Here is a 14,161-nt window from a genome sequence, read left to right as displayed (position 1 = left end):
AAAAAAAAATGAGGAAAGTTGCTAAAATAATAATAAACCTGTTACACCCCCCACCGCTCCAGTGCTGCCGACATGTGCAGGGGGAATGTCAACACTGCTGCCAAGTAAACCATGTCCGGCGGAGAGCACTGGAGTGGCGGGGGATTTTACAAGCAGGTAAAGGATTTTTAATTTTTTTTTTGTTTTTTAGGTTTAAAGATAAAAACTTTATAACGTCATCACCAAACTGCAGCACACGTCACCAATTGTAAAAAAAAAAAAAAAATGTTCTGCACTGAATTTTTTTTTTTTTTTTTTTTTTATACATCCGCCCTTTAAATTGTTCCACCACACAATGCTATGAGGACGCCGTCCTCCTAAATGAATCCCAGCACACCACTCGCAAATTAATTAGATGAACAGAGAAGGACTTGACTTGCGGGATGTTTCCGGCCTCATAAAACCTCGCCAGTAGACCCGAAATTACGTTTTGTTTTAATAACCTATCTGTCACATAATGATTTGTTGTCCCTTTGTTGAGCACAGTCTCTGCAGCGGGAGGGCGACACTTCATAGGTAGAATTATTTATATATAGAGAGCGATAGAGAGAGAGCGATAGAGATATATATATATATATATATATTATATTCTCTACTAGATGGTGGCCCGATTCTAACGCATCGGGTATTCTAGAATGTATATGTATGCACGTCGCGCTGTGAGTGGGGGTTAAATTCCGCACCAGTATCGCTAATTGGTCGTGCCCGGCTGGCAGATCAGCGAAGCGTGGTTCAAATCTGGTGCCAATTCGCAGCCGGACTGCGCCTGTCACTGATTGGTTGCGGACGGCCGGGCACGACCAATGACCGAAGCAGTGTTTAAATACCGCACCAATATCGCTGATTGGTCGCGGCCAGCCGTGAGCTACCAATCACTGAAGTGGTGTTTAAATCCCGTGCCAATATCGCTGACTGGTTGCGGCCGGCCGGCCGCGACCAATCAACGAAGCTTGGTTTAAATCCCACGTCAATTCGCGGCTGGACTGCGTTTGTCGCTGATTGGTCGCAGGATGTCGGGGGTTCGGGGTGCAGGATATAGCGCAGCCCACGTAGTGTGTGTGTGTAGCGCAGCCCACATAGTGTGTAGCGCAGCCCACGTAGTGTGTGTGTGTGTAGTGCAGCCCACGTAGTGTGTGTGTGTAGCGCAGCCCACATAGTGTGTGTGTGTGTAGCGCAGCCCACGTAGTGTGTGTGTGTGTGTAGCGCAGCCCACGTAGTGTGTGTGTAGCGCAGCCCACGTAGTGTGTGTGTGTGTAGCGCAGCCCACGTAGTGTGTGTGTGTGTGTAGCGCAGCCCACGTAGTGTGTGTGTGTGTGTGTAGCGCAGCCCACGTAGTGTGTGTGTAGCGCAGCCCACGTAGTGTGTGTGTGTGTAGCGCAGCCCACGTTGTGTGTGTGTGTGTAGCGCAGCCCACGTAGTGTGTGTGTGTGGCGCAGGCCACGTAGCGTATAGCGCAGGCCACGTAGCGTATTGCAGTGTGGACACCATATCTCTATTAAAAAAAAAAAATAAAATTAAAAATAGCTTATTTTCTCACCTTCCGCCGTCCACCGATGCGTGCGAGCGGCGAGGCTGCCGCCAGCTTCCGTTTCCATTGATGCATTGCTTAATTACCCAGATGACTTAGCGGTCTCGCCCCTGGCCATGGATACCTGTATTCTTGCATCTATATTTGTTTGTGAGTCAATTTTGAGAAATAAAACTTCACAATCCCCCAAAGGGGAAATAACAAAGTAAAAACCAAACTGCCTCTTAGGCTACGTTCAGACTAGCGTTGTGCGCCGCTGCGTCGGCGACACAACGCACGCAAAAACGCTGCGTTTTGCGACGCGTGCGTAGTTTTTTGCCGAAAATCGGACGCAAGAAAAATGCAACTTGTTGCGTTTTCTTGGTCCGACGCTTGCGGCAAAAAAGACGCATGCGTCGCAAAACGCAACAAACAAAAACGCATGCGTCCCCCATGTTAAACATAGGGGCGCATGACGCGTGCGTCGCCGCTGCGTCGCCCGACGCAAACTAGCATAACGCTAGTCTGAACGTAGCCTTACCCCGCTGGAAGGGAACCGACAAGGCCAACACCCTGCACAGAATTGTTCCTGCCCCTGCAGAGCCTCACCGGAATATGATCAGGATATCTAAGAATTTACATTGTTTGTAATTATTTTTTTTACAGAAAGAACAAGAGGACCATAAAACATAATGAGATCCGGAAGAAATACGGTAAGAATTAAATATAATTAAGTACGGTAAGATATAAAATATATATATATATATATATATATATATATATATATATATATATATATATATATATATATATATATATATATATATATATATATATATATATATATATATATATATATATATATTTATTTTGTTTTGCTGTTTTGAAAGGACCACACCAAAAGCTCTTTCCCAGTGTATGAGGATTGGACAAACATTCACAGGTCCCCGATCCACTGGCTACATCAGCGTCCTGATCACCTCCTTTTACCTACAGACTCCTTGGTGCCCCTTCCGATTAGTAGGTCTGAGACGACATCAGTAATTTAAGGTGCGACAAACCTATAACGTTGCACCAGGCCTACAAGTCAGGGATGCTGCAGGCCACACAAGGTTTTGGCTGGGCTCCGGTCCAACGGCCACAGACTACCAATGTGGCCACTGGACCTGGACCCTGCAAATTGTTTTTTTTTTTTTGTTGTTGTTGTTTTTGTTTTTGTTTTTTTCCAACTCTAGTACTTGGCAACCTTATATTCCGATATGTTTTATAATTGTGATATAATTGGGTTTATGGTGGGCTGATGCTTATACACAGGAGCCTATCAGAAGAAGCAGAGCTGCAGTTTAATAAAGGTATACAGACTGAACAGCAGCTGGATGGCGGACTGCTACACATTATTGTTTGGTCTTGTGTTGGGTGGTTGTAGTTTATATACTTTTTTTTATATTATTGTACTTTCTCTGTAGTATCACCCTTGTCGTCTTGCATAGTTTCAGGTCTTCTGCGCAGGTTATTTACTTTGGAAGATTGTGATCTCCACAATCTGATGACCTTTCCTCTGTCTTCTCCGCTACCTCAGCGCTAAATGTAAAACCGCCGCTGCGCGGAGATAACGGGCCTTGTTTATTAGGTTAGGGATGGTGAATACTTTCTGGTATCTAAAGGTACCTTCACACTGAACGATATCGCTAGCGATCCGTGACGTTGCAGCGTCCTGGCTAGCGATATCGTTCAGTGTGACACGCAGCAGCGATCAGAATCCTGCTGTGATGTCGTTGGTCGGGGCTAGAAGGCCAGAACTTTATTTCGTCGCTGGATCTCCCGCTGACATCGCTGAATCGGCGTGTGTGACACCGATTCAGCGATGTCTTCACTGGTAAGCAGGGCCGCGCTTAGTAACCCGATGTTTACCCTGGTTACCATCCTAAAAGTAAAAAAAACAAACACTTCATACTTCCCTTCCGCTGTCTGTCCCCCGGTGTTCTGCTTCTCTGGTCTGGCTGTGAGCACAGCGGCCAGAAAGCAGAGCGGTGTCGTCACCGCTCTGCTTTCCGGCTGCCCGGCGCTCACAGCCAGTACAGAGAAGCACATTTTTTACTTTTACACTGGTAACCAGGGTAAACATCGGGTTACTAAGTGCGGCCCTGCGCTTATTAACCCAATGTTTACCCTGGTTACCGGCATCGTTGGTCGCTGGAGAGCGGTCTGTGTGACAGCTCTCCAGCGACCAAACAGCGACGCTGCAGCGATCCGGATCGTTGTCTGGATCGCTGCAGCGTCGTTTAGTGTGAAGGTACCTTAAGATTTTGCTGCCCTTTTTATTATATCGTGGTAATAACAATAGATTTTTTTATCTCCGAGATAAAAGTTGTAAATTTATTATTGCCTGGAGGAAATCCCCTCTTACATGTGATTGACAGGGGTGCTGCATCTAGTGTCATTATCCCGTCCTAACTCCAACATCCCCTGATGATGTCTCTGCGCATCCTGTCCCAGTCTACATAGCTCTTCAGAGGCCTTATCGGCCTCTCAATCCCTTTTGCAGTCTGCAGGTAGTGATGGAGAAAAACCCATCCTGCATGTGTTTGATAGGAGAGCTACGTACAGAACCATATGTCTGTACAGTGTTATTAAATCAAACATCGTCTGATGACATGCCTCCGCTCATCCTGTCCCAGTCTATACAGCTTCTCAGAGGCCTAATCTGCTTCGCCATCCCTTTTACCATCCTGCACAAGTGACAGGGAGCTGCATGCAGAATCTTTCTGTTAGTAGTATCATTATCTCCTCATAAATCCAACATCCTCTGATAATGAGATGTCTCCGCTCATCCTGTCCCAGTCTATACAGCTTCTCAAAAGCCTAATCTGCTGCGCCAACCCTTTTACCATCCTGCACAAGTGACAGGGAGCTGCATACAGAATCTTTATCTGTTAGTAGTATCATTATCTCCTAAATCCAACATCTTCTGATAATGAGATGTCTCCGCTCATCCTGTCCCAGTCTATACAGCTCTTCAGAACTAGTTTGCTGCTCCATCCCTTTTTACCAAGACTTAACCTGCTTGTTCTGATGGGCTTCTATGTCTACCCACCACCCACCAAAACATCGTCACGTCCCTTACATTACATGGTTTCAGCTGATGTCTATGGCTCTGGGGTGGTCTATACCAGGGGTGTCAAACTGCATTCCTCGGGGGCTGCAAACAGGTCATGTTTTCAGGATTTCCTTGTACTGCACAGGTGATAATTTAATCACCTACACAAATAATGAGTTGGTGATTAAATTATCACCTGTACAGAACAAGGAAATCCTGAAAACATGACCTGTTTGCAGCCCTCGAGGAATGCAGTTTGACACCCCTGGTCTATACTGCACCCAAACTCAATGGTCATTTTCAGAGTTCTACATTGGCTCTCCTGACATTTTTATTTTTCGTCCAAGTCTTGTTGTTCCTGTTATTCCTCCTGGAAACAAATGAATAAACTCCTAACTGGTACCACTATTCTCGATGGCAATGTGGCCCTACATGACTGCCGGATTAGTAACGCCCAGTCGTTGAGGTCTTATTTCCAGGAGGAGCAATAGAGGGATGGAATGCAAGTATTTAGCAGATGTGTCATTAGAGAGGAAATGTCCTATATAATGACTGCCCCGGTCAATACTCCATAAATCCCGTCGTAGGCATCTTTCTATAATCCGGTGTCCCCCAGTACAGAGATGGAGGCTTGGGCTGAAGTTTAATCTCTCCAGCGTGTGATAACCGTTTTGCAGACGAGCTTAATGTCTGCGCCGTGTAATCTTAGCGCGGTGTTAGCGGAGACCACGCCGTGGAGCAGCGGGGCCTTTACGCGCAGCCTATTGAAGTTTATTGCCGGATTTGTTTTCCCTCCTCGGGTTCATTTTCTGTTACTTTTTTTTTTCCCGAAAACGACGGCTGGATATAATGAATAATTTCCTTTTTATGCAGATGGGAGTCCTGCAGGATGCGACATTGTTCTTCTGGGGGCTCCTTTCCTCCATGTCCAACTTAATTCACTCTTTAATAAGGATGAGTGACAGAACGAGAAGAGATTTATTAACTCGGGCTCAGAAGATTAGACTACAGAATGTCAGCTCAGGCTCGTCTGTGGGGGATACGCTAATATGGATGCTGCCGGATTTTTTTATTTTTTATTTTTCTCATTTGTCCCATCCAGCTTTTTTTCGTATAATTTTAGATGATAATTCTGTATTGAGATTGCCTGGCATGGAGAGAAAGTGACACCGGGGAGGATAGACACTTCCTTTAAAGTTTCTTCTTATAGGGGTTGTTTGCCCCCTTTTGTCCCCCCAAAAGACAGGTAAAAGGAAAAACCACAACCAAAAGTTAACCTACTGCTCCCTCGTCACTCCGTCATATCACTGCCCAGATTCCACTCTGGTCTTCTACCTCCTTCAGCTGGCATGATGTGTGACCGCACCAGTTAATGCAATCACGAGTGATTGGCTGCAGCGGTCACATAAATTTTCATACAGAAGTGAAAGCGAGGAGATCTGCAGGGTGATGGGGAAGTACAGGACCTCTGACAGCTACCACTAAAAGCTAGTTGTGATCGCTGCTGTTAACCGTTTAGATGCTGCAGTAAGTTTCTGAAAGTGGCATTTAAACGGTTGTGTAGTGCATACACGCCTATCCCGCACGCTACATAGTTACGGAGTGGTGAAGTATTTACTATAACAGCCAGGGCCTTCTGATGACCACCGTCACCACCAATTTGGTCTATGGCCGAGCTTCAGCAAAGATTGTTAAAGGGGTTGTCAAGGTTTGAGAGGAAAGTCTGCAGTCAGAGTGACTGCAGACTTCGAAGTTCTCACAGCGTGAGCCCTGCACGCTGTCAGAATTCTCCGATGTCGGCAGTGAGAGCAGGCAGTCACATGACTAAAAGTATGTAATTTGCATACATATAGTCACAAGCCCACTAGACGTGCTCAACCTCACTCATTACACTTGTATTGAGCAAGGCCTTGAACGTCTAGTCTGAATGTGGCCATTGAGCAAGGCGATGCACGTCTAGTCTGAATGTGGCCAGAAATCGCTTGACCACCTGCTCTCGCTGCCGACACTGGAGAATCCTGACAGCGTGCAGGGCGCTTGATGTGAGGATTCTTGAGTCTGCAGTCACATGGAATGACTGCAGACTTTCATCCCGAACCTGGATAACTCCTTTAACAATCTTCTATGACATCAGGCCATAGACTGGACATTGTTAATAGGATTGGCGGTGGCCATCAGAAGGCCCACAGCTGCCGTGGTAACACAGCGGCACCCGTGATTCTGTTGCATGGGCGTGTATGCACTTCAGATCCGTTTAATTGCAGCTTGCAGTGGTCAATCTCTGAATCTAAATGGTTAAACCGCAGCGATCGGAGCTAGCTCTAGTCGCTGCCGTCACTGGTCCTATGTTGGGGAGCAGGTAATGGTGGACTTAAAGGGTTGTCCAGGTTAGAAAATCTATTTTTGAATACCTACGGTTACCACGAGAAGCTGGGATTGACACCCCTCCTATGAAGACCTATAATAAAAGGGCTGAGGGAAGGAAGTGAGCGGGTTGGGTGGCAGTGCCGACACAGGCCTGGATCAAGAGTGTCGCCCTCATCGTCGTCACACTGTTTTTGCTAATTTCCAACAATTTCTTAGTTTGTTTTTTTTTTTTTTGTTTATTAATAACTAATGAATAGAAAAAAAAATATCTCCGCTCAATGATCTGATCCATGAAAGGGCCTATTATCCGCGTCTGAATATAACTGCGATTTTTCACGGCCCTCGGTGAAGTCAACTGGTAAGAATTTCCCTTCGGCCTTTTTGCTCTTTGCCAATTACTCAATATAAAGAATTGCCGCATGGTCGATGTCGACCGCTCCTGCCGGGAACTGGAGAGCAAAGCAATTTTTAAAATGTCAGGTGCGGGGGTCTCTCGGGCGGCGGATGATACAAAAGAAAGTGAACTTCAAACAAGCGGCTTCATCTGTACAAATAGCGGGCAAGGTCTGTCTGTGTGTTCTCATAAAGCCTGGATTCAAGGCAAACACCAGGGACATAGAAATAATTACCGGCGCACCTGTTACTCCCTGCTCCCGCCGTATTATTACACTGACACCGCTCCAGGATGGAAGGGTTTTATTCACACTGTAAAGTCAGTGTCCACCCTCAAATACTATAATTTTAGCTTTAAATAGGACACATTTCTGTGCTGATTATCTTTAGCGGTCAGAAACAGAACTCCAAAACCTCGGCATAGACATGGATTTAAAAGAGAATATTTTGGCTACCTGCAGCCACCACTAGATGGAGCTCAGGAGCTTACAGCGTACAGTCATAGATTGAACTCAATTATAACCTCATGAGCTCCCCCTAGTGGTGGCTGCTGGTAGTGAGCATCGTTTTTTTTTTTTTTTTTTCTTTTTTTTTATAAACCTGTCTATGTAGGGGATTAGGAGCTTTAAATCAGAAAAAAATAGAACCTTTTTAAAAAATATTCAAAAATAATTAAAACAAATCACTAGCTGAGGAGGGTGACTGGTGTGGCCCTAGTGATTAGCTACATCGGCATTTCTGATGAGTCGAGGATAAGTACAGACCAGCAGGGAAGCAGGTGAGTGACGGAATGGGGGCTGCTGTGGATTGGTGAGAATACTTTTGAGTAGCTGGAAATCTCCTTTAAGAAATTTAGCAAAGAATACTGGACCGAAAAACCAGATGGTGGTAAAATATGGACATTAGACTTACTCAGTTTTGGGGAAAATTTGTTTTTGTGAACAAGAAATTGTGTAAAATCAGGAGATAATCATTGGTCACCAGTGCATCTGTCGCCGCCCTGGTGGTGATCACTAGTCCTGCATGCTCATCATTTACGTAACCATTCCAACAAATCACTGAGAACCCTAGGAAATGTCGTCCTAGTTATTATTTCATCGATCCAAACTCTGGGACCTCCACAGATTCTGAGAATGAAGGGGCTATGGATTAAAGGGGGTGGCTGAAGTCCCCTGCACAGAGGAAGGCATCTCATGCGGAGGGATTAATTCACCAGCATTGCTGCCCCATCATTATTAGGATCGTGGGAGTCCAAGAGGTTGGACCTTCAGATCCTACACGATGCAATATGTTAGCGTTATGAAATCGCTTTACAAGTTGGAAGTACCCCTTTAAATACAGATAGTTTACGTAAAATCTTAGTTTTGTTTTTTTGGGGGGAGAGGGGTTAAATTGTTAAAGGTTAACTATGTTTAAAGGGGTATTCCCATCTCTGACATGTTTGTAGATATGCAGGTTTTTAACATCTTAAATGAAGCAAAGTTGAAAATGATCTTTGTTCGAAAATCATTTGATTTGGGTCTATGGCTCCTATGCAGAATTGTCTCCATGGTAACAGACAACAAACAAACGTCTTGTAGTCGGATCTTGCTGTGATTCTTCCTTGCATCTGTCGCCTGCTTCTTGCTAAGAAACCCTCTCTCATAAGTCCAGGATCACACCTTCTTAATTTTTGGATTATGGCTGAACCTTTTGAAGGAGCCAGGGGTAAAGGACCTCAGAAAGTGGCCACTGGTTGCATAATATCCAATACCGCCTGCAGCATGTGGCGGTATAGCTTGTGGATAAAGAACCCATTAGTATTTTATGTAAACCTGTACTCCTGCTGTTCGCAAAACACTTGCGGGTCACGTCAGCGGGTGAAAGTAGGAAGCTGTAAAAGTTCCTTTAAAACCATCGCCCCCCGTCAAGGGTTTATGGGTGATCTGTGGAGCGCTCAATCACCGGCAACGGAATGAGCAGGAAGCCATTAATATGGATCCGTCTGTGGCATTGCCCATCTGTGACCTTCAGCACAGCAGATACTACAACTTGCAATCGTAAAACTTTCTGTACTAAATCTGAACTTTTTTTTTTTTTTGTGTATGCAGCTCCACTGCAGACTTATGTATGTCCTTAGTTACAGAATACAAACAAATCCTATGTGTAGTCTAACCCCAACACGCGCGATGTACTTAAAAGCAAAACCTCCCAAATAACAGAAAAATATTATGAACATTCTTTAGATCAGTACAATTATGACTGTACCAAACGTATATACGGTAGTTGTTCTGGTTGCTGAGGGGTAGATTTTTTTTTTTACTTTTTTTCTTGTTTTTTTGTTCCTTGGGGGACTTGAACCTGCGACCCTTTAAACACATATATTACATAACGCTATATCACAGGCAGGGCTTGTTAAGAGGAACTTCAGAACCTTGAAAATGCATCACGAAAGTGTGAGGAGCCGTTCCACAAGTAGTGACTGGCTGCAGCATCCGAATGATTGATCAGAGCGGTTAGTGACAGGTGGCGGCAGTATATCACAGCTGGCACCTACCCAGTTTGGGGCAGCTTCAAGTGTAGACTATATTTGCGTCATGGTGCATTAACAGGTTAATGTGATATGTTTGAATGGGATATTCCACGGGATAGCTGATAAAAGTACGCCGGACCCCCCAACCAATCACAAGAACAGGGGTCTCGATTCCACCATGTAAATGTAACAATAGTGTCAATACATGGCTTCTGCTCCATTCATTTCTAAGAGATTGGTAATGCGCATGTGGAAACTCCACTGGCCTCACATGTACCGTAGGTCGCCTCTGCATTCACATGGGGGACACAGGGCCTACCAGGTCTCCTGTATGGAGGATCCTAGAACACATTGATCACTTATCTTGGGATAGACCCTTGTATCCTTCAGGCTGTAGGCGCTCCGCATGAGAGCTGCAGACATGAAATGTTCAATCTTCTTCAAGACTACAGTATATAAAGGGGTTTTATCACCAAGACAACTCCTTACCAAATGCCCTTGGGGGACCGTAGTGGGGGTCAGCACCTCGCCTCTACAGCCAGTGCTGTGCTGCATGGGCAATGTGATAATCAGAGACCAGCGGGGAGCCGAGGAAGAATCGGCAGGGAAGGGGAGTATTATACTTTTGTAATTTTAGACTCCATTTGAAAAAAATTAACAACTGAAGAATAACTTAATCAAGTAAATATAATAATAAAAATTATATATATATATATATATATATATATATATATATATATATATATATATATATATATATATATATATTATATTTACTTGATCAAATTATTCTTAAAATATTTTTTTTTTCAAATAGTCTAAAATTACAAAAGTATAATACTCCCCTTCCCTGCCGATTCTTCCTATATAGATGTATACATGGGGGGTATACAGGCCTACCTTTTTTTTTAATCTACATAAAAAAATATATATATATTTTTTCTATTTAGATGATAAAACGTAGGCCTGTGTACCCCCCCCATGTATACATCTATATAAATGTGTATATATAGATACAATTTAATAAACATAATTTTTTTATAAATATATATTTGAATAAAAAATATTTATAAAAATCCCCCGAAGATGCAACACTTTGTCTATTCTGAGGTCTGATTATTTTCCCTTGTGTATATCCAGATACGCCACGGTTTATATTCCTATTGCGTCTTATTTATTTATTTTACAGGAAACCAATTTCTCCAATTAAAAAAAACCCAAACTTATTAACCCTTTGCTGAATCTCTGGCTGTGATAGAAGCTGCACGAATCATGCTGTAATTTCTAATCCTTTTTTTTTTCTTTTTTTCTTCTCCAGGTCTTCTGCAGGACACGGATCACCCCTACAGCAAATTTGACAGCGAGTAGATTTTGGCTGAGATTTGTGGACTTGCCTCCGTCCTGCCGCACGCCCTGCAGACGCCGGACTGACTGCCGATCATTATCCCGAGTGCATGAGGCTCTTGGGGTTTTAAGTTGACCATAGACTTAAGTGATCGCTGCTGACGATCGGGTGATCGGCGATCATTAGGTCTGTAGCCACTATTGTGTTGGTCGGGACATGTATCTGGACTGCTTTTTCTCTGTCATTTACGATTTAACCCTTCGATTAGCAATATCTGCAATGGTGGAAACCATAATCCCCATTGATCTAGATGTCTGCATCCACCAGCATCCCCGCGGCGAATGTTCTCATCTACAGCCGGCATACAGGGAGCCTGACACATCTGCACTTCCTATATTGTGGGGCATCTTTGTGTTACTCCTACTGGACAACCGTTTTCATACATTTCCAGGAAGAGTAACTGAGGAATAACACCAGATCCCCCAAAGTTGGAATTCTATAGGGAATGCGAGTATTTTCTAAACTGGGCACGTCAGGGGAGATGACATTTAGCATGCATTTTATTTTCTTCCTGATTATTTTTTATTTCTTTTGTTTTAATTTTTATTTCACACGTAACGTGGATATGAAACATTTCTTGTTTTTCTAGTAGTTCCTCTTTTTTTGTATTTTTTTCCTTGCACATTGTAATGTATTCACCGTACTTTGCCGCATGATTATAGGAATTTAACACTTCTGATCTTGAATATATTTTTGGGTTGTCACGATCACCATATTTTAAAAGGTCAATTTCAGCGGGTCGGTAAAAATTACTAAATGGATTCCGATCCAGCCCCACCGGAGACGGATCCACTCTTGTTCATGGGCTGTCGAATATTGCTGCAATACCCGACACAACCTACAGATAAGAGAGGCGCTGGTTCTATATAACTGGGATCTGATTGTTACTTTAAGGATGTGTCATCAGAAAATGGCCTGTTATTTATATCTGATTTTTATGTGAAATGTAGTTTTAATGGGGTTTTTTTTATAATCAATACGTAATATATATTTTTTAGAAATGTCAGTATTCACACCGGCCACTGGGAGTAATTTAGGAGTCCTAATTCCTGATGGGCACAAGGACGTTAGCAATAGACTATTTGTAGAGAAGTAAAAATTAGGCCGGCTCTAATCTTGGAAAATGTTATTGTGAAGGGAGGAGGTGAGCTGTGACATCACCTATTGTGAATGGTGGATTCTGTGTTACCTACTGTATATAGAGGTATAGAGGGGTTATCAGTCATTGTAGAGGAGGAGGAGGTGAGCTGTGACATAATCTATTGTGAATGGTGGATCCTGTGTTACCTACTGTATATAGGTGTTATCAGTCATTGTACAGGAAGAGGAGGTGAGCTGTGACATCACCTATTATGAATTGTTTTATAAAAATTACTTTTCCCGTAAAAACCTGAGATAAGCAATAGGCCATTTTCTGATGATGCTTTCTTGTAAAGCAGAGTTCTGCTCAGGTGCCCAGACAGGGATTAGCATGGGCACGATGTTAAGTGTAATTTACCCTTCAGTTGTGGGGCAGGCTCGGCTCTGCTCCATCTGTACTGGGCGGTTCTGGCTCCCTGTGTATCACCCTGTGTTACGGAGTGTCTAGATTATTACTTGTGACTCCATTCTTTGTATTGTACCATCACATGTTGCACTTTTCCCTCACTCCGTAAATCCTTGTTTTTTCGTTTAGTATTTTTTTTTTGTATTGTAACTCTATTAAAGATTAAAAAAAAATGAACCCTTAATTCTACAGTTGCTTGTACCGGCAATATGCGTCAGATTGCTGCACCATTGCAGACACGTTCATGTACGGTTTTGGCAGTGTCCAAGGTGGGGGGGGATATACTCAATCTGCCAAAGGGGGTGGCATTATATTATATTGTTTAAGGGGGTGTCCAGGGTATGAAACTATATTTTAAAAGGGATCAGACTAGATACAAAAGAAATATATGCAGAGATGGGAGCCTCGCGAACGTGAACATACAGACACACAGGATCAGTGCGGTGAGCGATTCTTCGGTTCTGCAGCTTCTGCTCATTACTGTGTGATTGTGTGCAGCGAGCGGGCGCAGCAGACAGGAGAGAGGGATGAGAGCACTGACACTGTGATTGTGTGCAGTGAGCGGGCGCAGCAGACAGGAGAGGGATGAGAGCAATGACTGTGATTGTGTGCAGAGGGCACAGGAGAGGGATGAGAGCACCGACACTGATTGTGTGCAGCGGGCGCAGCAGACAGGAGAGAGGGATGAGAGCAATGACTGTGATTGTGTGCAGAGGGCACAGGAGAGGGATGAGAGCACTGACACTGTGATTGTGTGCAGCGGGCGCAGCAGACAGGAGAGGGATGAGAGCAATGACTGTGTGATTGTGTGCAGAGGGCACAGCAGACAGGAGAGGGATGAGAGCACTGACACTGTGATTGTGTGCAGCGGGCGCAGCAGACGAGAGAGGGATGAGAGCAATGACTGTGATTGTGTGCAGAGGGCACAGCAGACAGGAGAGGGATGAGAGCACTGACACTGTGATTGTGTGCAGCGGGCGCAGCAGACGAGAGAGGGATGAGAGCAATGACTGTGATTGTGTGCAGAGGGCACAGCAGACAGGAGAGGGATGAGAGCACTGACACTGGTTGTGTGCAGCGGGCGCAGCAGACAGGAGAGAGGGATGAGAGCAATGACTGTGATTGTGTGCAGAGGGCACAGCAGACAGAGGGATGAGAGCACTGACACTGTGTGTGATTGTGTGCAGGGAGCGGGCGCAGGAGAGAGTGATGAGAGCACTGACACTGTGATTGTGTGCAGCGGGCGCAGCAGACAGGAGAGAGGGATGAGAGCACTGACACTGTGTGCCCTCATA

The 14,161-nt window shown here is 44.4% G+C and overlaps 1 protein-coding gene across 1 annotated transcript in view; it reads left to right on the top strand.

Moving 5' to 3' along the window:
• Positions 1-13,050, top strand: part of PTTG1IP2 (PTTG1IP family member 2) — a 45,273-nt gene extending 32,223 nt beyond the window's left edge. Inside the window, exons 6-7 of the mRNA XM_069729438.1 lie at positions 2,213-2,259; positions 11,234-13,050. Coding sequence (XP_069585539.1) covers positions 2,213-2,259; positions 11,234-11,283 — 97 coding nt within the window. The 3' untranslated portion in view covers positions 11,284-13,050. The remainder of the gene's footprint in view (positions 1-2,212; positions 2,260-11,233) is intronic.
• Positions 13,051-14,161: the final 1,111 nt, after the last annotated feature.

The sequence above is a fragment of the Ranitomeya imitator genome, chromosome 6 (assembly GCF_032444005.1).
Source record: "Ranitomeya imitator isolate aRanImi1 chromosome 6, aRanImi1.pri, whole genome shotgun sequence".
Taxonomy (NCBI): domain Eukaryota; kingdom Metazoa; phylum Chordata; class Amphibia; order Anura; family Dendrobatidae; genus Ranitomeya; species Ranitomeya imitator.
This window is presented reverse-complemented; position numbering and strand designations above follow the sequence as displayed.